Raw genomic sequence first — 25014 nt, 5'->3', positions numbered from 1 at the left:
TTCCTAAACACAGCACCTTCGCCACTATCTGTGTGCTCTGTTATGCGTTAATCATAGCCAACTCTCACTACACCAATGTTCTCTCTAGTTCTCAAATTATATGCACTCGAGGAAGGACATGGTGTCATTTCATTCCTGATTAGAACAAAGTGCATATATAATTCCAAAATGGAATGCATGAGAGAAGCTTCAGCACTGGAAAAACTTTGGCATGTCCAAGCTTAATTCTCAAAGCACAGGTGAGGAGGTTAAATCAATTGCTTATAAGAACCTACCCAATCCCTTTTCATTCCCCCATTGCAACCTCTTCCTACCAGCTTGCCTAGTCACACTTTTGAATCCCATACAAACCTATTTACAACCAAGCTTTGAGCTTCCTCAGCATGTCATCTCTGTGGGTGATGCCTCAGTACGTCACCTCTCTGCTGATCATCTCTGCGCACCGTCTCCACACATTCCAGGAGCAACTTTAACTCATGGCTGGACTTCAAATCTAAGGCTCAGTGAAGGCTCTATGCCAATGATCCTGCTTTCTAATAAAGATGGGAAATCAGTTGTCTTTTTCTTTGTTGCCAATCACGTGCAAGCCAGGGCAGAATGGGAAGATCATGTTGGGCAAATTCATTTATTTCCTGTATACTTGGGAGAGAGGAGGTGGGGATGAGGGGAGACTCAGCTGTGAATTTATTGACTCTCCCTTAAGAAGCTGTGGAGCAGTAAATTCCACCTTTATGGTGCCTGCTAATTAGACATTTATTTAACTTTGTTGCTTTTTTTTAATGACTCGCTGCTGTTGTTTGAAGTTTGCTGTCTATTATTTGTAATAAAAACCTCTGTCACTTTTTCGCCTCATTATTCCCAACAAATAGTGCATTTCGCAGCCAAACCTCCCCCACTCCCCGCACCTCACAGACTATGGCTTCCAGAGTTTCAAAGACCAGCTGTTATCATTTTGTCGACGGAGCGCTTTTGAGAAACTTCTGTCGCGGACTCAGGCACAGCAGGGGCTGCTGAATAAAATATCAATCCCTCAAAAGGGAATTAAGGCAAAAGAGGAAAGCCGCCGGGAGAAGTGGGAGGCGAAGGAGGCGGCCAAAGCTGCAGTTCTCCTCCCACCCAGGAATTTTACTGAGGGAGCCCTTAAGTGCGCTCCTGCACCAACTAGTCTTTCCCTCAAACTAAGTCCTGTGGAAGTCAGTGGGCTCTACTTCCGCGTAAACATTGTAGGATTACACCATCTAATTCTATAACTTATAAATTCTGGAGCCTTCAATACAGGTTTCTTAACCTCTCTGGCAGCAGCCTGAAGATTTTTCTGACTGCAGCTGCTGTTTCCTTTGGAGTGTTGTGTCCCCTTATTTCACCAAAGTGAAGCTTCAGCTGGCCATTAAAAGACTGCAAATGGGCAGAGGAGTGAACAAGCTGTTCTCTGAACCAAGTCAATTCTGCACAGCTGCCTAATGGCTAAGTCAATTAACAGGTGAAGCTCTCCCTATCGGGAGGGCTTTTCTTCTGCTGGAACACAGTTCCGACACCTCTCAGATGGGGGCAATTTCTGATGATGATAGCGCTCCTTGTTTACAAAAACCACAGCGTCCAAGTGGATGGCAAGAGCAAAGGAGTGAGGCATGCACAGCAGCAGTAGGAGTGGGGCAGGGGGCCACTCCAGTTGCCTCATGGAACAGAGAAGCAACAGTCAAGGCTTGCCCCTTCGAGGGCATCTGCACAGCACAAACCAGACTGATGCTCAGAGGCCAGAAGATGAAGGCAGTGGTGGCCGGCTGCTGCCATGGTTGTGCACAATGTGGAGGATTTGTGCTGTGTAGCAGTGCCCAAGCATTGATGCTTTGCATGGTGAGTCACCCACAAAGAAACAAGGGTATAAAGCTGCCCAGAGTGGCTGGGGAAACTCAGCCAGATGGGCGGGGTATAAATAAATTTATTATTATTATTATTATTATTATTATTATTATTATTATTATTAAGAGCAGGATTTCAAGTCACAGTCTGGAAGAGTACATGCACACCTTTCTCCCCATTAATGAGCGAAGGTGCTGAGTGGCAGAAACCATCTGGATATCCTTATAAGATGGTGTAGCCTAGCACCTTGTCATGCAATGTTGGTTTCAAGATGCTGTCTGCATTGGCATCTGGGTTGGTGACTGAGGCAGTTAGTTCCGGCACTTTTTTCTAGAAAAAAAGCACTGCCTATCAGCATTACCTCATGTGCATGGATGATGGGAGTTGTAGTCCAGCAACATCTAAGGGAGCATCTCCTGGCTGTCGGCATACCAGGCCAAGCTTCACCTGCATGATTTTTACCTTCAAGGCAGCTTGTAGAAGGTTAAAGACCTGCGGGTATAGGACGGTGTCTAAATTCAATAATTAATAAGAGCAAGCAACATTTAACACAGTGCCATGCGTAAATGAGTTTAGATTATGAATATATTTTCTAATTCTCATTGTGTTTCTCATTGGGATTTAATATTCAGGCTGGGCTGGCTTGCCATTTTGAGCCAGGGAAGCCATAGAACTAGGATAGACCAGTAGTGTATCTAAGATATTTTACAAGCGCCACCCCAGTAAGTTCTGTGCGCCTCTTTTCAAATGACATTCATACTTAAAGGATACCAAAATCAAATACTGAGCATGCCAATATCCTTTATTCCACATCTAAAGTAAAATCAATAATTACAAGATAAGACACTAGTATTTCTCCTAAATAGCCCTATGGGAGAAGTTACCGCATAATACCTTCTACTGAGTTTCAGTTGAAGCATTGCAAGCTGGCTACTGGGCACCCAAAATTGGTACACTCACTAGTCTTATTAGAGGGAAGCTCTTCCATTTCTCCCTCTCTCAAAAAACAACTTTCTCCTTGATTTCTTTAAAACTAAAAGACAAAGAGATGCTGAGTCCACAGGAGGCAGCTTCCCTACCTTCCTGCCCTTACTAGACAGCCCAGCAGAGGCTTGCCATGGAGTTTTAAGGAAATGTGGGCACTGAAAGTAGCTGCAGAGCAGAGATTGTATGATCTGTAGCTGAGAACGCAAGCATCTGTCCATTTTGGTTCTCCTAGCTTCCCATTTCCCCCCAATTCAGTTCTCTACATTTCTGCAGTAATGTGGGATTTTGTGTTGATTTCTCCCAATACATACATTTTTGTAGGTATCTTTGATTAATATCCACATTCTTGCAATTTCCTGTAATACACAAATTTTTGCGAACATTTTTTCATTGGAGAATTTTGTCACAAAAATCTGATAGTGTGAATTTGGAAGGACGGCTGTGGTTCAATTCTCATATTGTTATGGAAAGTGGAAATTTAATACCTTTAACAGAATCAAATCTCTCTTCTGTTCCCATTCACAGCAGACCAGAAGAATAGGACACAAACATGCCTTGGCTACCTTGAAAGTAAGGAAGTTCAAAGAAAATCTGCATCCCAGCACTTGAGTATTTCAAAATTTTATCCTTTGATCATTCTTTAAATAGAATTTCTTTTCTCATAAATTTCTGAATAATTCGGTTTTTTTAAAAAAGGGATATTTTTTTAAAATACAATTTTAGCTACCAATACACTTTTTCAATATATCCACCTACCTTCAATTTAACACATACCGGAAGAGTGCCTTGTCTAATTCCACTATTTGTACTTCACTGCGCTAGATCCGGAAACAGTGCAATGAAACACATACAGTGGTACCTTGGTTCTCAAATTTAATCCATTCTGGAAGCATGATGGAAGCATGGAAGCACTCAAAATGGAAGCATGGCACTCAAAACAGAAGCTTAACACTGAAAACAGAGCACATTTGGCTTCCAAAAAAAGTTACTTCCTTCCGGGTTTGCAGTGTTTGGGTTCCAAGTTGTTTGATAACTAAGGTACCAATGTACTTCATTTGATTTTGACAGTGTATGTTGGTAACTGTTTTAGCAGTTCCAACTTGAACCAAGCAATCATTGAGACGTAAGGCAAGACTTGACAAGTACATTGTCCACCCCTGCTCTTTACCATGAGGTGCCTTCTAGACATTGCTGCCCCCATGGTCAAGGTTCAGGGATGATGGGAGCTGTAGCTCAACATCATCAGGAAGGTTCCTTGTTGTCTAGCGCTGGTGTAGAGCTTCAATACAGGACAAGGCAAATAAAAGACATCATTCACCACTTCTTTATTTAAAACAAAAAACAAAACAAAAAAACATCTGTCCATTCACATTTTGGTCCTTTTCGAGTATTTCCTTAATCCTACAAGAGACAAAGCAACAAAAACAGCTCCTACTGCAACTACAAGGGCTCTCTCCCATTCTTTTGACAAGACTGGACTACTCCAATGGGAACCTGCAAGAGATCATTAATTAATTAACCGGCTAATTAATAACCACAGAACTCTAGTTTTCTTGTGATTCAGCGAAGTCCTCAACAGAGAGGTGTATGCAATACTTTCGTACATCAGCATTTTCACACGATCCACCTTGCCATATACCATTTGCCCACCACTGCCATATTTCTTCAAATTCTTCTTACAAGGCTACCTAAGGAGAAGCCGTTTTGCCCACACATGCCAAGCATATGCCACAGAGGACCAGGACGCCCTCTGGGCCCATCTATATATATGTATTCCATGGAGCAGATTTCTTTAGGTACGTAGTGTAAGCTTGAACCATAAGCACATCCATGCAACTGAAAGGTTGCTGCTCAGAAAAGGCTTAGAGGGCTTTTGTTCTTGCTCTTTATGACCAATATAGGAATTAAAAAAAACAAAACCCAAAATGCAGCAGTGTAGACAACCCTTAGCTTAAAATTTATGCATCCGAGCCAGTTATGAATTTGGCAGATTAGATCTATATTAGGAATAGTAAGTCTCCAACACACAAATACAGTTTCAAAGTCATGCCCATGAAAAGAATAGGACCCAATTCATCATGGTATTTCATGGCAACAGTCATTATCTCTCCCCCCCCACACACACACACACAAATAGTATTCCCATCTCAATAGCTACTTCCCTCTCACCTTTCTGTTCAACATTCTCCTGTTCTTTCTCCATCTGGAAGTCTACAGGTCCTTCTGCCATCACTAGGCTCCTTGGAGTGTCCTGTAGGGCTTGGTTCTCAAGCGATCTCCTGGCTATTTGACAAGAGAAGTTAGCAGGCAAGCGATTAATACAGATGTTCCAGCTCTTGTGCTGATCATGTCTCCCCTTTCCTTTCAGCCTCAGGATTACCACTGAGGCACTCAAGGGAGCTTTGCATTGAAAGGCTGCGTTTGAGGCAGTCGCTAGGCTTTCTGGGAAGCCATAAGCATTCAGCACCTCATTCGGCTAGTTACTCCTGCAGAGCAGCACACTGCGCTAGATGCATTTCCACATATTGTCAGATCTCATGCACAAAATTCCACATAAAGATCTGAATTGGCCTCCCACAGAAGAGTAATCTAGGGACGGCTGATGCATAAATCCTCCAGAGGCGACACTGCAAGTTTGTTTAGTTTTGCATCTGACAGAAAGCGCCTTGAAAATTTGTACAGAACCGTCTATTCATCACAGCCTCCTCTCTGCATTGGAGTGGAGAACCACAGGCTCCAGGGCCAAATGTGGCCAACAGACCTTTAAACTCTCTACAGACCACGGCCCCTCACTGTTTTTGCCTGGCTGGAATATGGAACTAGGTCCTGCTTGCTGTTTGGGTCATTTATTCTGCACCAACAGTTCCTAACTGGTTGCCACTGTTCAAGGGAAGTCAACTCTCTTTGTTACAAGAGGAAGAAATTCTTCTATATCCTCTTTTCGCAGTTTTGGAAGAGAAAAACAAAATGGCAGTTGAATAGCTGGGGAGTCATTACCTCTGATCCTAGGACAGTGAGCCACGCAGGATTCCACAGTGGATGGGACACAAGCAGCAGCGCTGCAGTGGAAGTAAACCTGGCAAAAGACAGTCAGACTTATTCACGCCTGTTAAAAGTACAAATCTAAGAGGGTTGTTCTATACACTGCCCACCTATGCTCACACATCCTTTAACAGGCATACTGTGCATTCCAAGTCAGTTGCCCCACCCAAATCTGGTGTTAACAGCATTTAACCAGACTTTGCTATGCTTAAACACAAGTAGATGGACCTTCATTGTGGAATGGTCCTGCATTAAGAAAACAAAATGACTTGTCCTGAAGGATCTGGGCTGGGACCTTCAAACCTCCTTCTGGCTCTCAGGACTCCTTCCTCTCAGGCCACATCCTTCACCAGCCCTACTCCATGCCCTCCCTGAAAGCTTTTGCTTGGCTCAAAACGTGCCCTGCAACTGTGTTAATGCTTCTTCTTTGCATAGATGGAGGATAGAGAGTTACGCTGTGGTTTTGCATGGCTGGGATGCAGCCTATAGTATGAAGAGATAAAAGTCGCATTTGTTGCTCTAGTCCCCACTGGTATGCGGCCCTCAAGTGTTGCCCAGGAAGGCATGTCACCCTTACGCCAAATGCAACTCTCTACCTCTATTGCATAAAGTAGAAGCAAAAACAGTCACACTGTGGAAGGTTGTGTGTCTGGACCCAGCTCCTTGGCACAAGCTTCTGCCCACGGCTGTGAAATCCTGCACAATGAATGTCTGTAAAACACACTGCTGTTTAACAAGTGCATACATAATAATTTTCTCTGGCTGCCCGAATGGTATATTCCCAAAGATGGAAAAAAAACCAGTTCCAATGAAAGATGATTGGCAAATAAAACTGATGGAAAATATGGAAATGGCGGGACCGGAAGAATAAGAGATCAAGGTGAGAGACTTTCTTTTAGTAGACTGGGGAAAATTTGTTGAATATATGAAGACCAATTGTATGTAATTTAAAACATTAGCAAGAATGACAAACATGAGCAGTAAGAAATAACTTAAAGGGAGTAAAAAGGTTAAATTTGTAAATAGGTTTGAATTGGTTATGCAGTAGGATTACGATATAATAGAACAAAGCACGGAGGGGAGTCAAAGAAAATGTAAACTGACTTTCTTTAGATTTAATTCTTGTTGTTGAAATATTGTAAGATGGAAAAAATGGAAAAATGGCATTAAAAAAACCCCAATTTTCTCAACGATTCATGATAGATGGCTCAGTCAGTAGAGTATCTCAAGGTCATGGATTCTGGAACCACGTGGGGCCAAAGGGGGTTGGGACTAGATTACCCTCATGATCCCCTTCCTACTCTACAATTCTATGATTTCATGATTCCGTAATCTGATTCAGTAATCTATTCTCATGCATCACTCTTTCACAAGCTAGGACCCTGGTGAAACTGGGGAGCTCTTACTGCTCCAGTAAGTGCCTGCCGGGAAGCAGTGCTGAAAGTGCTGATGACAAAGCGTTGGTAGTGAGATGGAAATTGTAGCCCTGAAACTGCTCCCACGAGGATGAACCGAGTCTGGTAGTTGTCTCCTTCATATGGACACCTGTAAGAGAGGAAAACGCTGCATTATGTGAAATGCTCTTCAGAAGTCTCAAATTCCTAGCTTATCTTGGAGGTCTTGCCTGTTCATTAAGATGGGCCACTGAGGCCTCTGCAGGGGGTTAGTACTTGGTGTGGCCCAGCACTCATGAAGAACCAAGACAAGGTCTGGGTCTGTCCGCTGCAGGATCCGTACTTCCAGGAAAACAGAATCCTTCAGGAGCTTGACTACAGGATAGTCCCCATTAGCATAGTATTTGCTGTACTGTTGGTCTGCAGAATACAAATATTGCAAATGGTTACACACCACTGACTGAGAAGGATCGCAACACCATTGCTTTAAAGGTTTTTATATTGTTGGAAACCACTATGATATAGCTTTATGATGCAGCAGAATATCAATATTTTTTAATGAAGAAATGAATTGGCCATGGTTCACTGAGTTGGTGGATGCTGTAGTTCAGGCTTCCTCAACCTTGGCCCTCCAGATGTTTTTGGCCTACAACTCCTATGATCCCTAGCTAGCAGGACCAGTGGTCAAGGATGATGGGAATTGTAGTCTCAAAACATCTGGAGGGCCAAAGCTGAGGAAGCCTGCTGTAGTTCATTTGCAGGGCCCAAGGCACCCTACTCCTGCTTGTAGCCTCTTGTTGTGGCTGTCTTACAAAGATCTAGCAGCGTGCCCAATTAATCCCTCCTAATCATCAAATTGTGTTTGTATCATGTGCAGTCTTCTATTGTCTTTTTCCTTGGAAAGTCATTTAGTAGACACAATAGTCACATTGCACTATGCACAACTCTTAGCAGGAAGTTTGCTATTCTCGTGAATTACTTTCCCATAAGTCCCTTTGTTCCAGTTCAGTCTTTGGGGGAAGTTTGAAGATTGAGTTTTAGGCTTCCAAGCTTTGTTCACACTATTGCAGAGGGATGCAGACAGCTACTAAACAGCCAATTCTTTACAATACATGCAAGTAAGAAGTACACGAAGTGGAGAATAGAGGTGTCAGAAATTATGACAGCCATAGATTTTCCTCTCATTGACATGATGACACTTACTAGTAGCAATTCTAAGCTCGAGGCTGAGTGGGCCAAACTGAGTGATTGACGGTGGAGGCGGCAGGGTGAAGACTTGTACCATAAGTGGGAGGAAGCTCCCTGTTGAATACCTGCAGCTGACATGCAGTCTAGTGAAGAGCAAAGATAAAGAAGTTAGGTATTGGGGAAGAGCCATAGTTTGGTAGTAGAGCATCTGGCTTTGCAATTAGAAGGCTCCCGATTCAATCCAGGGAAGGACCTATCTCAAAACTTGAGAGATGCTACCAGGCAATGCAGACAATAATGTGCTAGATAGACCAATAGCCTTAACACTGTAGTTTCCTGTGTGCCCAGATGCCATTATGTGTGAGTGCCAGTTACGATTACCTGAAGGTGCTATCTTGCATGAGTGATCCAGTGTTCCAGTTTTTGACATCATGGTGTGCTACCAGCTCATTTGCATATATGCCCTGATCGCCTGCTCCCTGTTTTTAAACATTAAAGATTAGTTGGGATTAATCCAGTTTATTTCCCCTGCAATTCTGCACCCAGAGAAGAATGAAGGAAACCTAAGAAGAGTCAAACATTTCTGAACCATAAAGTGCACTCTTGATAATACCTGTAGTTTTAGAGGGGTTGCATCAATTGCTCACTTTCTCTGGCCTTAAGAAATTCAGAGCTTCCTCGTGGATGGGAGATTGCCTGCTCTTGATGATGTTACACTCCTTCCAAAGGAGCCTATACAGATTGGTCTCAAGTGGCCTTGGTGGCACAGAGTGCCTCCATCAGCTTTGTCTGGTGGCCCAGCTGTGCCCCTATCTGGGTAGGGATAGTCTAACTTCTGATGTCTATGCCCTGGAAACCTTTTAGTTAGATTACTGCAATGTGTTATACCTAGGGCTGCCTCTCAAGACAGTTTGGAAACTTCAACTAGTGCAGAATTCAGTGGCCAGGCTGCTCACCAGGGAAGACGGTTTGAGCATATTGCACCGATCCTGGCCCAATTGTACTGGCAGCCAATGCATTTCTGGGCCCAATTCAAAGTGTTGATTTTGACCTAGAAAGCTTTAAAATGGTTCAGGACCATGGTACCTCAAGGATCACCTCTGCCCATATGAACCAATTTGGTCATCTAGCAGATTACTTTCCTCAGTAAAAAGGTAAAGGGACCCCTGACCATTAGGTCCAGTCGTGGCCGACTCTGGGGTTGCGGTGCTCATCTTGCTTTATTGGCCGAGGGAGCCGGCATACAGCTTCCGGGTCATGTGCCAAGCATGACTAAGCCGCTTCTGGCGAAACCAGAGCAGCGCACGGAAAGGCCGTTTCCCTTCCTGCCAGAGTGGTACCTTTTTATCTACTTGCACTTTGACATGCTTTCAAACTGCTAGGTTGGCAGGAGCAGGGACCAAGCAACCGGAGCTTGCCCCGTTGCGGGGATTCGAACCACCGACCTTCTGATCGGCAAGTCCTAGGCTCTGCGGTTTAACACACAGCGCCACCCACGTCCTACTTTCCTCAGTACCTTGCCCAATTCCTGCCTCCCCTCACCCCTGTACATTTTCAGATCAGAGGGCGTATGCATGGATTTACAAGGGCTTTATTAACACAGCCCATACTAGCCTATGCTTTTCTGTGCATCTCTTCCCACTATGCCTGGGGATTTCAGCTATGGAATGGCCATGCAGAGGCTCCTTTTGTTGACCCCAGACTTACCTAAAACCAGAATAAATTCATCCAGGTTTATAGTGTGGTGCAGTCGAAGAGAAGGGTCATAGCTCAGTAGCGACTTTGCACACAGAAGGTCCCAGGTTCAATCCCCTTCATCTCCAGGTAGGGCTGGGAATGTCCCCAACCTGAAACCTCGGAGAGTTGCTGCCTGTCCATGTAAATGATACTGAGCTACAAAAGTGCCAACTTAGCCCCGTAACTATGGGTGCCCAGGGCTGTGGGTGCCATGCAGCATGCACCAAAATGTGTGGGTGCCCAGTCCCTTCATGGGGAATTTTTTGGGTGCTCGGGCACCCAGGGCCCAAGCAAGTTGGCACCTATGCTGAGCTGGATGGCCCAATGGTCTGACTCAGTGTAAGTACGTTTGCAAGCTGGTTGCTTAAATCAAGAGCTTTCAAAGCAGGTGGTATTGGATTCCTACCAGAAAAGTAGTTCCGCAGGAAGAGAGTGGGAATTTGTAGAGGACAAAGGCACCGTTCTTTGTCACAGGAACACAACCACTGCCATATCCACTGACAAGATGCACAGAGTCCAGAATTAATGACGGCAGAGTCACATCCCTGGACACTGCAATTGAGAAGTAGCCATCTGGAGTGCAGTGTGTAGTCACTGAAAAATGAAAGCCAAAAGCATTAGCATGGAATTCCACCACAGAATTCTCATGGTTGCCACCTGGCTCCAAATGGAAGGCAACCATTTCAGCCATAGGAGATGACACGGCCACAGTAAAAGAATCCATTCAGATGCCTTACATTTTTCTGAAATGGAAGCTGAAAACATCCAATTCCAGCAAATTCCAAGGTGCACCTTTTAAAATGTGGATTTTTTAAAAAAAATGCTTACCACATAACTAGATTTCCTTGACCCTGCTTCACTTCTATGGTTCTTCCCCTTCTCTCCATATAAGCAAGGGAGAAGAGTTGCTTAATTAGACATTGCCTTGCAAAATATGGATTTGTACAGCTAGGATGAAAGCTGTTTTCTAGACTGGAAATTCAGTTTCCCTTGACTTCTCTGGAATGAAGTGTTTTGTTCTCAAATCAGAACCTCAAAATATGCCTAAAGTACACTTCTAGTGCAGGTGTCTTTTTTTTTTTTTAAAGAATGCCCAGCCTACCTGTATTGCCATAGTAACAAGGAACACGATGATCTTCAGTGGTATAACAGCAACCTCTCTCTTCACATTCTCCCTGGGACACAGGTTGAGTGGCACAGGGAAGGCGGTCTTGTCTCTGCACTCCCTGGCATACGCTGTTGCTTGGAACATCTAAAGCTGAAGGCCAGAGTGTTAGGGTTTGTTGTTACATCATCCCACTCATCCTAGGAACACATTTCTGCCATTGTTGAAATACTGCCTTTAGCCTATCCTACACCATTGCAAATATGGTAGTCAGCATTTTGGAATGCTCCAAATCCACATTTAGAACAATCACGGGCAGGATTTATGGTGGATGAAAAGCCATATTTCCCTCCCTTACAAGACACAACATAATTTATCATAACCTGCAATTCTGTATTGACACAGGGTGCGCTCTTCCCCTTTCCCACCTGATGTCCTATTCTCAACCAATAATGGACTTTACCTTTGCTTCTCTCTGCCAAGTAATTTGGGGTGACATTTAGATACTACAAGTTTAGATTCCACAATTGCTATACCTGGCAAATGGGTTGGGCATTTCAGGTCCTCTTCATAAAGAAGCACTTTGCTAACCGCTTCCAGTCCTTCAATCCTGAGAGTCATTAAGAAGTAGCTGTTCTGTATTAACAGACAAGGCAAGGCATGTTTGGAGATTTCTACTAATTGAACTAAGACAGAGATTACTCCCATAACTTGCACGCTTATTAGAAGACAACAGTTTTCTACTATGCAATTATAAAAGCCCATTCTGCATGATTCATGATGCAAGAGACTGTTGAGGAATTCATTTATGAGTAACCTGGTACGAGGATCCTTCATACATCCACCCAATTCATGTGACCTATTTCAGTGACTCACAGCTGATCCTAGTGTGACTGGAAATATTTGTCTATATGGTCCTTTATAGCAACCCTCTATGTCCCAGCAAAGGGTCAAGTTACTACCTTTTTGATAAAGAAACATCCAGTATAAGGAACAATGACCACGGTAGAGCCTTCTGGTTTCTGAGAGATGGAGACACAAGCAGATCTGTCAAGAGGATGGGACTGGCCTTCTGAATCTAGGAAAGAAATTGGTGCCCTCTTTGAGATCTATCCATGCAATGTCTTCATGCCAGGGGTCAACGCTCTCACCCTTACATTGCTTATTCTCAAACGGTTTGGCTCTAGTCAGTACAATACTTTTTAATCAGTCATGCCCTACGGCTTTCAATCTTTCTCTGATGTGTACAAATATATTTTTTCCTTATTACCTAGCATACTGATCTGTTGTTGAAATATGAATCTCAACCCATTCAAAACCAGCTTCCTCAATGAAGCTGGAGATTAATTCTACTTCTCTATTCTTTATGGTATCGCAAGGCTGGTCTGAAGCCTAGTTAAGATTATCGCCCCATTATTCCAACTCTGGTGTCCCCAGATTGTATGATACAGACCAACCGCCATCAAATGCCTGTTAGCAAAGCCAGCACAGATCCTGATAACAAAAATTCAGGCATCAAGCAGTCCTTCATTTCCAAGACATAAGGATCAAGTACACACTACATTCAAGTTTGTAGAGCTTCCTAATTCTTATTATGATGGCTTTCCTTCACAGGCTCATGGTTTCCTTGCCCTTCCAGTGTTATAGATAGAATGGCAACTACTTCACAAACCCAGGATGTTCTCTGCTTCTTTAACAGCCAAATGCAGAAACTTGAGTGGATCATTTACCACCATTGCCCTCCCCAGCCCAAAAAATGTAGGAGTGGGGTGATAGGGAACCTCTCTCATGTTGAATCACTGCCTGGGTTAATGCTTCAAAGCTTCATTCAGGAGGAAAACTGACCAGGTAGTGCATTTCTCTAAAGCCTATGTAACTGTACTTGTATCAAGGCCTCCCAGCTCTTTGACACCATCTGCAAAGACACTCTAGCTTTTACAAGCACAGTTTCCCCTCAGAAGTCCTATGACCCACTGAATCACCACGATGGTTTATACACGAAGCTCTGATTATTGTACTAATGGCAGGCAGGTTCCTATGCTCCACATAAAGGATCTGCCTGAACAGCAACCCTGTAACTAAGGACAAATTCATAAAAGCAGATACAGTATAAAGAGTCACTCTACAACTGTGTGTTTTTTCCACTGGGAGTTGGAATTTCATCTTGCAACCCAAATCCCAAATTAATGCAAGGACAGCAGCCATTTGAGGAACCACTAGCAGCACCCAATAGCTCTAATATCAGATCAGTGTGAGCTGCACCTGTAAACAGGCCTTGATTGGTTTAGCAGCCAGCTGTTGGGTGTCCTCTGCTTGGTTGTCCAAAAGAAGTATGGTTTAAAGAGGAAAAGGGAGAACAGAGGCCTACAGCCAACCTTCCCAATCCCACATCAGTCTACTAGACACACTCAGTCTAGTCAGAGGGAATTGCAGAGGGAAAGGGTATAATTCACAATACACCAGAAAATATAAAGCTTCTGTCTGAAAAGCTGGGGCCAAATTCCCCTTCAAATCTCCTTCAAAAAGCACCTTCGATAAGAATCTGCTTACCTCGAACAGTAAGAAAGTGAATTATCTCTGAATGGTTTGCAGGTAAGGTGAAGTGCAAGCCGTCCCTTCCACAATACAGTGTTCTACTGCTCCACAACCTTGGCAAATCTTTAAAGCCACTAGGAGCACCCAGAACAAGAGACATGAACAAACAAATAATCCAGAAAAGCATTGTGCCCAAAGGAGCCCAAAGCCATTTTACTACTGTCATCTTGTCTTAACAATAGTGACCACGCCTCCCAAAAGTCTTCATATATAGGCTTAACTAAACTTTGATTGGACAGAAGAAAGGAAGGGGTGCGGTTTCTTCAGGCCAGGTAGAACCACAAGATAATGGAGACATACCTGCATTATAGCCAGCAGATGGCAGTAAAAGGGCCTCTTCTAAAGGCTTGCAATGCTATGAGAATGCCTAGAGGAAGAGGAAGAAGAGCATCCTATTGGGAAGAACGGAATGAAATCAATGCACATCTTTCCACTGCCCTCCTGTCTACATTCCAGAAGCACCTGCTCCATATCTATCCAGCTTTATTTCTTCTGAAATTAGTTTTCTAAATCTGTCTGTATTTGCCAATGCAAAATAAACAAATTTCAAAATGGCAATAAAAGAGACAGCATCTGAAAATCTCCTCTGCTCTTTTACTGGGTCAGAACGATAATAAATTGTATGTGCGGGTGAAAAACAAAAGATGTAGATGAATGGGAGGAGGAGGCAAAAGACTTGGTTTGCGCAAAAGCCAGCGGTCTCTGTTGCCAACTCAGGCAGGGCTGAACAATGTAGCCGCCTGCTTGCTAAATGATGCAAATGATTTCTATAACTGTGAGGCGCATTCTTCAACATGTTATGTTTTTCAATGTATTCTGCAGTTTTCTGATCTTTTCTTGGAAGACTCATTTCGTAGTGCATCTATAGAAGCAATAGGGGAAAGAATCAGAGACGGAAAATGCCTGCAACTTGCAACTGAACCCTCTCCAGAGTTAGGCAAGCTGGCTTTGAGGCAACTACCACTTGCATAGGATTGGGCTGTCAGGATGCAGTCCAAAAGAACTTATTTGGGAGTAAGGCCCATTGAAATCAATGGGATTTACTTCTGAGTAAACATGCATAAGTTCACCGTGCACTGGGTGTCCAAACTACCAAGGGAGGATAGATGGCCCTTAACAAGTAATTTGTAGAAAGTTAGACATTGAGCCGGTTTTGTTTTTCCTGTCGTTGCTGCTTTGTAGCAAGAGAAGGTGCATTTTTAACATGTTAAAGACAAATAAGCATCTATCAGGAAACGTGATGGCAAGGGAATGCTCTCTTTCCCAAAGAACCAGAAGCAGCTGCCACAGACAATCCATGACTCTAACAGCTGAAAGTGCCCAAAGTATTGGATTCGCATGTAAAAGGTCTAAGTGAGGAACCAGAGGCTCCCAAAATTTTGCTGAACTACAACTCCCATCAACCCTACCAAAGCATAGCTAAAGGCCAGGAGCGATAGGAATTGTAGTTCAGCAAAATCTGGGGAGCCAAATGTTCCCCACGCTTGAACTAAGTTCATCTCTCTGTTCAATTAAGCAGAGTCTTGTGCTAAGCACTCACTGCCAAGGATGTGGGTGGCGCTGTGGTCTAAACCACCAAGCCTCTTGGGCTTGCCGATCAGAAGCTTGGCAGTTCGAATCCCCATGATGGTGTGAGCTCCTGTCACTCTGTCCCAGCTTCTGCCAACCTAGCAGTTTGAAAGCATGCCTGTGCAAGTAGATATATAGGTACCGCTGTGTGGGAGGGTAAACAGCATTTCCATGCACTCTGGCTTCTGTCATGGTGTTCCATTGAGCCAGAAGTGGTTTAGTCATGCTGGCCACACGACCTGGAAATCTGTCTCCCTCAGCCTGAAGTGAGATGAGCGCCATACCCCATAGTTACCTTTGACTGGACTTAACTGTCCAGGGGTCCTTTGCTCCCCTTTTTTAAGTAAGTGCCATAGCACCTTTCCCCAAATTTTTTACAGTGGGTTCTGGGGCAGTGTGTGTGTTGAGCTTTTGTGAGTGTTCACTTCATAAAGGTTCCAGTCTTTCTTTGGGTAAACAGGGTGATTCTGCAGCAGCCTTTCTAGAATGTTGGACCTTGGGAGGTCTCAGTTTTCTCAGCCTGCACGAGATGCTGCACCTGCCAAATTATTATTTAATAATCTGCACAATTATTAAATAGAATTGTTGAGTTGAAATAGATGCCAAGGGTCATCTAGTCCAACCCACTGCAATGCATAGATCTTTTGCCCAATGTGGGGCTCAAACCTACAACCCTCAGATTGAGAATCTCATGCTCTGGCTGAGCTAAAACGATGTGAGAAGCTCACTGTTGCCATCTTGTGTCACATTTGCATATTGCACTTTACAACACATTTAAAATGTTTTATTTGCAGCTGTGTAGCTGAGTCCTTTGTTAAACCTTCTGCTGATCAATCCTGCTGTGCATAAAGCCTCTGTTTGTGAGCAGGTGTCAACTCTAGAAAGTCAGGCTCTGTTTTTACAGACCAATCTTATTCTTCCCCCTCCATTTCTAAGATAGATGATAGATGATAGATAGATAGATAGATAGATAGATAGATAGATAGATGACAGACAAACAGATTAAAAACCCTGAAAATCAAACACAATTGATTTCAATGGAATTCTGAGTGGGTAAACACAAGATCACAGCTTTTGCATTTAGGAAAGGAGGTGGACCTTCAATGAGCAGAAATGCAATGCAGCTCCCATGTGTGTTCTGTAATACTTGTATAAATGACAGGCTTTCCTATTGTGCAAAGGAAACAAGGCATGCAGGAAGGGGACCAGCCCACCAAAAACCAAGAAACAATTTCATGCACTGTACTGCACCCATATGTCTTTGTGACACCCCCCCCCCCAAAAGAGAGTAGGATCCAGGAACCCATGCTAGAACGCATTTGATGCCCTCCCCAGCCCCAGTGTTTCAAGCTGTGAATCAGGCAAGGAAACATATGTAGGCAAGGGTGCCAGCTTGAATAAAATATTGGGGTGGGCAGGTAAGACCCACCCTGAATAATCAATCAAATGATGCTGTGTGTAGGTGGGTGTGTAGGTGTGTGGGTGTACTCTCTCTCTCTCTCTCTCTCTCTCTCTCTCTCTCTCTCTCTCTCTCTCTCTGAATGGCAATGCCCATTAACTTTGGGGAGAGGCTCCCTCTAATATTTAAGGCGGGGGGGGGCGAAGGGACCTCAGCCCATAGGACTTGGCTCCTCTGTATGCAGGGAAAGGTGCAGTGAAAAAATCCAGGAAAGAAAGAGTGCAGTGCTGAGCAAAGCTGGTGGAGAGGAGAGGTGAATGGCATAGCTGGCCACCTTCATTATGTCCAAGGTGCAGTTGACCAGTTAATTGAGCAAAGTGAATTCCTCCTGGAATTGGGATTAAATTGGGGGGGGGGGGGATAATTAGTCCTTGGTGGAGAATGGAAGACAGGGATTCAAAGATAGTTTGGGTTTGCATTAACACACACACACATCCCAAAAAAAGTCCATGTTTACTCGTCTTCCTCTGCACTGTGAAAGGAGAGCAGCACATATCCTGGCTCTCTCTGATCATGTAAAATTCATCATTTTCCTCTTCGTTTTTAGTGTGTGGGCTCCAAGGGAAAGCAATAAAATTGCACATTTCTCTGGCACTGAGGCTGCTGAACATTGCAGTCATTAGCATACTAGCTACAAAAAAAGATGAAAACAGGGTAACTGCAGAAAGCTGTGGACATCACCAGTGACCTTCTGCCAAAGTAGCTCCACCCCAAAAATCCTACTTGAAGTCTTCTATTAATTTTATGGCCAAAAGTAATTTTCTCTCAAACATCCTCTACAGAAACAATCTTCTTCCCTGTTTGTTTTGTTTTTGTAAGTTTGCTTATGTTCAATTAAAGGGGGAGGGGAACCTGTGGTGGGGACTTTTTAATGCTTCATCTGATCCTCAATAGTATCCATCTGTCTCCAGGGGTGAAGTCAATTCAATGTATTATGAGTACCTCCCTGGAGCGCAAGCAAGAGCAGTATGTATAGAGGTCCTCGTCTGCCCAGATGACAAGTCTCTCTCAGCCTTGCTAATGTGGTCCAATGGAAAGTAGAGCAAAAAAATTGGCACCAACTTGGCTGCAGGAGTTGCCAGAAGGAAGCCTACAAGGCACCATCCAACCATCTTAGGGACTCCACTCCAGATTTGTGTTGGGTTTACTCCTTAGCCTTTTCTTCTCCTGAATAGGCAGCAGAGGTTTGAGTTTTCCTTTTCCTAGATGGGCTACCTTCCCAGGTTGATGAGTGCCATCTGCCCCTCACTTTCCTCTACAGCATGTGCAGAAAATGCCTTCTTGACCATTGGACCCCCTCTTGAACTTGTCTATTCAATCCAGGGGAGCCTGTCTTTGAATGTGGGGGAAGTCCCTAACTCACTGAGGGTTTGAGACCCATCAGCTACCCTCACCTGGTTTAGCAGGCCAGTTGAAGCCATTTCCCTGGGTGTGGCTGCTGTTGCATGCTGACAGCTTCTAGGAGCCAAGGGTGGGAGCAGAGTGCATTTTATGTATGTATTGTTTTATTTCTATCCCACCTTTCCTCTGAGAAACTCAGTGAGGTATGTCCATGATTCACAGCAACTTTATGAGGTAGGTTAGGTTGAGAGCAAGTGACCAGCTCAAGGTCTCTCGGTAAGCTTTTGGTAGAAGGCATCTAGGAATTTAAATTGATCAGCGCCATTCGATCAGGTCATAGACAAAGAATTGTATTTAGTATGTGTGCAATGGTATACCACAAGAGTTCTGCCTTCAGGGAACATCTTAAATATTGATAAATCTGCCAAGCAGCCCCTGAAAAATAGGAAGTTACATGGAAATTTTAAATGTTACAGAATATCCCAGAGAATGTTTTGGGGTGTGTTCTCAGTTCACAAAGAGCACTGAAAATGGAGAATATATCTTAAAACACACCTGACTGACTGCCATACCTTCCACATTGTGGAGGAAGATCAGTGGTGGTCTTTCAGATATCTTCTAATTTAGGACCCCCTGACAATATTTATGCAAGCATTCTCCCGAAACATTTGTCTCTTTATGTGTGCAACTATGCAGATATGTCCCTGGGACCATGCTATTCTGCATAGTATTTTCTTCATCTTGCTTCCTTCTCCTGGAGGCTCTTCTCTGTTTTCCCTTCACTGGGGCAGGGTGATATTAATTTTTTGCTCTGCTAGTCAGAAGATTAGAAGTATTAAGATGTATGCGGCATAACAATGCTTACTTTTATTTTTTATTTTTTTTTAATTGGTGGGGAGAATAAACAGGGCTGCTGCAGTGACAAAGAGGGTTATCTTCTTGTAGCTGAGCTATCTTGCAGACACTGCCATTGGCTTGATTTTAATTGTTCCCAGATTTCATGTTTTGCTAAGCATTTCTTTTCTCTGTGCATCTCCAAAGTGTGTGTGTGTGTGTGTGTGTGTGTGTGTGTGTGTGTGTGTGTGTAATCTGTGGGTGCTTGTGTGAGAAACTTCAGATAGCCCTAGAATGAAAATATATACATAAAAGAGTCAAATTATAGCCCAGGGCTGTATGCCTTTAGGTGATGCATTAACATACCAGTGTAGGCTCAAATTCAGATCCTTCAAGCTAAATTTGACTGGAGTAAGATGCATGCAAGCAGGCAGACACAAGTGCCAAGAAAGTCTTTGGACTTAATTTTAGCAGTGATTCCAAGGTCATACGGATCAAGGATGTGATATAATTTATGCTCGAGAACCCATTTTCTGCCAGCTTCCTGCCCACGTGTCAGCTTACACTCTGAGTCAAGGATACCACAGAATGTTGCAATATTAGTAGGATGGCATTTTACACTCTCTTTGCAAAGGCAAGAAAATAAGGAAAAGCAAACAGAGGATAAGAGTCTTTTTTATTTTAAAAGCCTGTCTCCCACTTCTTTCTCTCTCCTCACCCGCCCACCGCACCTCAAACTGTTTCCTCAAACTGTTGCTGCCTGGTGCCTCCTTTACAAAAGTCCTATTGTGAAGACTTTACTGGCGCCAGCTTTGGAGGACCTTGGGGAATGATGCCTTCAGTGCTCTCCTCCTATTTGCAATTGCTCCTCTTTGTCACCACTTGCCCTCTTCCTTTGGTTCAGATACACATGGCCAGACAGAGGGAAAAGGTGAGAGACAGGATGCTTGTGTGTTCTATTTTATGAAGGGCTGCCTGATCTAGCAATAGAAGGGTCTGTCCATTTCAACCCTCTCGGCTTCTCATTTTTCCAATCTTAGATTCAGTTCTCCACATTTCTGCAGCAACCTGCAATTTTCCTTTGTGAAACTCCTTACAAAAATCATCCCGCTTCTTCGTGCAAATGACACCTAACACATTTCTGTGTTATCTCCATCAATATGTTCATTTTTAAGCACACTTCCCTCTAATCTATGTGTTTTGGTAAACATTCTTTGCTTGGAGAACTGCACGGCAAATTTTGGATTGGTGCAAATTTTAAAAGATGGCTGTGTTTCGGTTCCCATATTGTTTCGGAAAGTGTGAATTTGATAAAACTGGTTTTAAGTATTAACTGAATCAAAATTATCTTCTCTTGTTAGTCTGATGCAAATCCAGGTTAAATATAAAGATACATAAGAAATGTGTGCAGGAATCTTGAAGTTGCCCGTCCACAATTAGCTGTGGTCTAAACCACAGAGCCTAGGACTTGCCAATTAGGAGGTTGGCGGTTCGAATCCCCGCGACGGGGTGAGCTCCCGTTGCTCGGTCCCTGCTCCTGTCCACCTAGCAGTTCGAAAGCACGAAGTGCAAGTAGATAAATAGGTACCGCTCTGGCGGGAAGGTAAATGGCATTTCCGTGTGCTGCTCTGGTTCACCAGAAGCAGCTTAGTCATGCTGGCCACATGACCCGCAAAACTGTCTGTGGACAAACACCCAGCACACATGGCGGTTCATTTTTCTTCTGTGAAATAGGCATTATTTGGTACCCATGGCAGTTTATTAGATTTACAAATGTAAACAATCCCCAGGCTCTAAATGGTTGAAGATTCTTGGCTTAAGACATAAGGCAACATAACTTTTCCTCCCTTAACTAGACCTCTTTCTTTTTCTTTTTTTTAAAGTAGGTTATTCAACCCAAGAGTAGACAGGGCTGCATCCACAGTAAGTATGAATAGGTCTAATTAAACACAGCAGCATTTACCTGCAAGTAAACACACATAAGGCTGTACTGTGAGCTCCTAAGGCTGCACCTGCCATCTAGTACCCAGTAAGAATGAAGGAAATATTCTATTTAAATGTAATCTGTATGGGAGACATGAAAGCAGAGGAGGAGAAAAAATCAGCGTGTTTGTGAATGTCAAACATGATAGATGGAGGCTGAAATAAGCAAGCCAGTTTCAAATAATATAGCAATGTGCTGTGTTCCCCCGTTTACCTACGTTTAAATAAGACCAGAGAACCATTAACCCCACAATCAATTTTGGGATCTCATATTATAATAGTAAGCACAGCTTGGTCTCTGGAACCCTGAATATATTCCTGGCTACCACTAGAAATTTTGAACCTACAACCTGAGAATTCTTGAAGCACTAAAAGAAGTTCCACACATGTCATTTGTCCCCTTTCTGTGATTCATGTTCCTGTTTGCCACTGCAACATAACCAAATAGTAGCTACCTGTATTTGCCCACTGACTCATATTGCCACTGATACCACTAGGATTGGACACTGAGGAGAAGTGCAAAATGCAGCCATATGGCAGCCATTTTGTGTTACACCATGCTTTCAAGGTAGCCATTTTGTGACTAGAGCCCAGAGTACTTTCTCAAAATTCCAATAAACTCACATGCACAGCATTAAAGAGATTCATTTCAGCTATTTTTCAGCCAAGCCTGCTTGAGATTCAAAAGAGCCTCATTTGGGCAACCAAACCCAGGTGCCACAACAATCTTCCCTCCTGTGGTTTCCAGTAACCAATTCAGAAGCATTATTGCCCCAAACCATGGAGGCAGAGCATGGCCACCATGACTGGGAACCATTGATAATCTTGTACTCCTTGAAGTTGTCTAGTCCTATTTTTAAGCCATCCAAAGGTTGATCTAAACACAGGAGGAAGAGAGAGGAAAACGCTATAAATAAGTCAGAAATTATATCATTTTAACAGGGGGGGAAAATCCCTATGGAAAATCCTGTTTTAAAATCTCCTGCTCTCTGGCGCCATCTTGTGTTGGGCGTTTGTAACGCATTCAAATTGCTGTTGTTTTTTTACTAATGTAGCTGAGTACCAAGTTGGTGGCCATCGCCATCACCCAGTGGGAGCGATTTCCATAGTTTAACTCTTTGCTGTGTGCAGTGCTTCCTTTTCTGGGGGTACTGAAGGGGATGCAATACTAGCAGCATTCTTTGTAGAAGAAAAGCACTGGTTAAAATGTGGCATTTACTGTAACAACTTCATGGTGAGTACCGGCACCATTTTTTCTAGAAGAAAAGCACTGGCTGTGTGAATAAGTACTTTCTTTTCTCGGTCCTGAATCTTACAACATACAGCTTCACTGAAGAGCCACAGGTTCTGCTGTTATGGGAGTGAAAAGGAACCTCTATCTACTTTCTCAAGGCTATGCATAATCTTATAAACTTCTCTCATGGCACCTGTTACTCAACTTCTCTCAAAACTAAAAAGTCCTAAATGCTGCAACCTTACCTCATAGGAGAGTTGCTCCATCTCCTTCTGGTTGCCATTTTGGTTGTTCTGCAAACCAGGGCAGCAAATGATGCACAGCCCTGTTCAAAGAGGGGCACAGTCAGGTTTTTGAGGCAGTCAGGTTTTTGAGGCAGATACTGTAATCTCACAACCACCTCTCTCTCTGGCATTAAAAATGCAACAATAATAACGTTAACAACTATTTGCTGCCTTTCCATAATGGCCCAAACCATCAGCCTGAGGCAGCTGACTAATGGGGGGGCCACAAACTTCTACACAGAAACAACATTTTTTTCATGTGCTTTTACAACCCCAAAGACCTTCCCTTTATTTCTCCTTATCGCTGGTGAATTGCCCTCTGTATGGTAGTTAGTATCTCCCCGTAGGCTGCATAGTTGAGTTTTGCTTTCCAAAATCAATCTCTGCTCTTTCTTTAACAACATTCCTCTTCTATTTATAGCTTTATTTGTTTATTTATTTATTTCCACCCAAAGGCTAAGTATCTGAGGGTGTACGTTACAAGAGAAATGGATGCACTTTCCCCAAAAGATTTCATTACGGGCCTGTTGATTTGACACAACTGTAAATGCAAGGACAGTTTCAAGAGGTCATGGGACATAAATGGAGCAAAGCTTAGTGGAAGGACCACAAAGGGAGGTCAAGTGAAGGTGTGCCTGTTGTTTGTGGAAAGTAAAGGCAGAGAGGAGACAGTTATATTCTCTAATAAGGCACTCGGTACTCTTCTGAAAGGAACAGATGACAGTAAGCTGTGTTCTTTGTGCAGGGGGTCCCAAGTTGGCATTGAGTCTAACATTCTGGTCAGTCGTTATGCTTGAATGTGAAATGTAAAGAGTAAATACATGCTTTGCCCGCTATGTCTCCATATACAGTAGCCTTCACATACTCTCACCTCAACATTCCTATGTGCCTACTAGGGTCTTCTTAGTATGTTCAGGTGAACACACTTCCATACCACTGCACATTTAAAATCCTTTACCTTTCTTAAGGGACACGGGTGGCGCTGTGGTCTAAACCACTGAGCCTAGGGCTTGCCGATCGGAAGGTCAGCGGTTCGAATCCCCGCGACGGGGTGAGCCCCCGTTGCTCGGTCCCTGCTCCTGCCAACCTAGCAGTTCAAAAGCACATCAAAGTGCAAATAGATAAATAGGTACTGCTCCAGTGTGAAGGTAAACAGCATTTCTGTGCGCTGCTCTGGTTTCGCAAGAAATGGCTTAGTCATGCTGGCCACATTACCCGGAAAAATTGTCTGCGGACAAATGTCAGCTCCCTCAGCCAATAAAGCGAGTTGAGCACCGCAACCCCAGAGTCGTTCGCGACTGGACTTAACTGTCAGGGGTCCTTTACCTTTACCTTTCTTAAGGAAAACATTTGAATTTACTTGTTCCCTTTTCCTCAAAATACATGTTGGATAAAAGACTGAAGAGCACACAGCAGGTTAATGAATAATGACTGCTAACACAACAGAACCTCGCGGCCTCGTTCATTTCTATTATTTCGTTGGGGGCTTGACTTTGAGGCACATGTTATCCCATTTGCTGTAGCCGATGACTGATATGCAGCTCTCGGTGATTGATTAACTGTGCCTCCAGACTGTCACTAGTTTGCAGGAGGCATTCAAGTGCATGTAGGAAATTTAGGTTTGTGCTATTAAAGTGGATTAAAATGCTCCGTTGCAACTAAACAAAATGACTTTTTCGTGGTTAGGAAAGTGACAGGGAAATGGACTGGAAAGCAAATCAGAACGAATACTCCTTGTCACAAACAACACGAACAAATGTATCAACACACTGCAGGGGGGGGGAGCAGAATGAATGCTCACTAAAGACTGGACATGGTCTGACCACTGCTACATAAGCTTTGGGCAACCAAATAAGGATGAATGCTCAATAAACAGGTCATCTGGAAAAGCCTTAAAACCTTCTTACTGCTGAAACCATGCAAATAAGGAAGTAAAAATAGGTACTTACATTCGACTGAAACACCTTAGTACCTGTGCACCACAGAGAGGCAGAAACTGAGCGTTAATAACTCTAACCCTAAAGCCCAACTCATGTTTTACAATTAAAATAAAAACAATGAATTCTAACAAATGCAAAGCAAAACCTTAATGTAGTGAAGTAATGTAATGTAGTAAAATTTTGTTTTAAAATGCATTAAAAACAAGAACATAGAATTGCTGAGTTGGAAGGGACCAAAAGGGCCATCTATAGTCCAACCCCCTGCAATGCAGGAATCTTTTGCCCAATGTGGGGCTTGAACCCACAATCCTGAAATTAAGAGTCTCAAGCTCTAGAAACTGAGCTGTCTCTGAGTAAAACCCTCAGGGCTCATTCAGACTTCCTTCTTTGCTGCACTTCTTAGGCACAGGTCTGCCTTTTCTAGGACTGTGTCCTAGTGGTGTTTTGTCCCACAACTTTCCC

The 25014-nt window shown here is 43.5% G+C and overlaps 1 protein-coding gene across 1 annotated transcript; it reads right to left on the bottom strand.

Annotated features, from left to right (window-relative positions):
- Nucleotides 1-3534: 3534 nt before the first annotated feature.
- LOC114595321 (zona pellucida sperm-binding protein 4-like) lies at nucleotides 3535-14074 on the bottom strand. The gene is made up of 12 exons (XM_077926722.1): nucleotides 13864-14074; nucleotides 12276-12391; nucleotides 11850-11949; nucleotides 11311-11460; nucleotides 10615-10802; nucleotides 8853-8950; nucleotides 8487-8614; nucleotides 7514-7703; nucleotides 7296-7434; nucleotides 5845-5923; nucleotides 5017-5130; nucleotides 3535-4341 (listed from the first exon to the last, which is right to left on the bottom strand). The coding sequence occupies exons 1-12, from the start codon at nucleotides 14072-14074 to the stop codon at nucleotides 4214-4216; spliced, it is 1641 nt and encodes a 546-aa protein (XP_077782848.1). The 3' UTR covers nucleotides 3535-4213.
- Nucleotides 14075-25014: the final 10940 nt, after the last annotated feature.

Source organism: Podarcis muralis, chromosome 4 (assembly GCF_964188315.1).
Source record: "Podarcis muralis chromosome 4, rPodMur119.hap1.1, whole genome shotgun sequence".
Taxonomy (NCBI): Eukaryota; Metazoa; Chordata; class Lepidosauria; order Squamata; family Lacertidae; genus Podarcis; species Podarcis muralis.
This window is presented reverse-complemented; position numbering and strand designations above follow the sequence as displayed.

Coding starts and splice junctions, on each gene's coding strand:
- LOC114595321 (XM_077926722.1), bottom strand. CDS start 14,074: ATGACAGTAGTAAAATGGCTTTGGGCTCCTTTGGGCACAATGCTTTTC. Junction 12,392..13,863: donor TCACTTTCTTACTGTTCGAG/GTAAGCAGATTC, acceptor TTTCTTTCCTAG/ATTCAGAAGGCCAGTCCCAT. Junction 11,461..11,849: donor ATGCCCAACCCATTTGCCAG/GTATAGCAATTG, acceptor CTTCAGCTTTAG/ATGTTCCAAGCAACAGCGTA.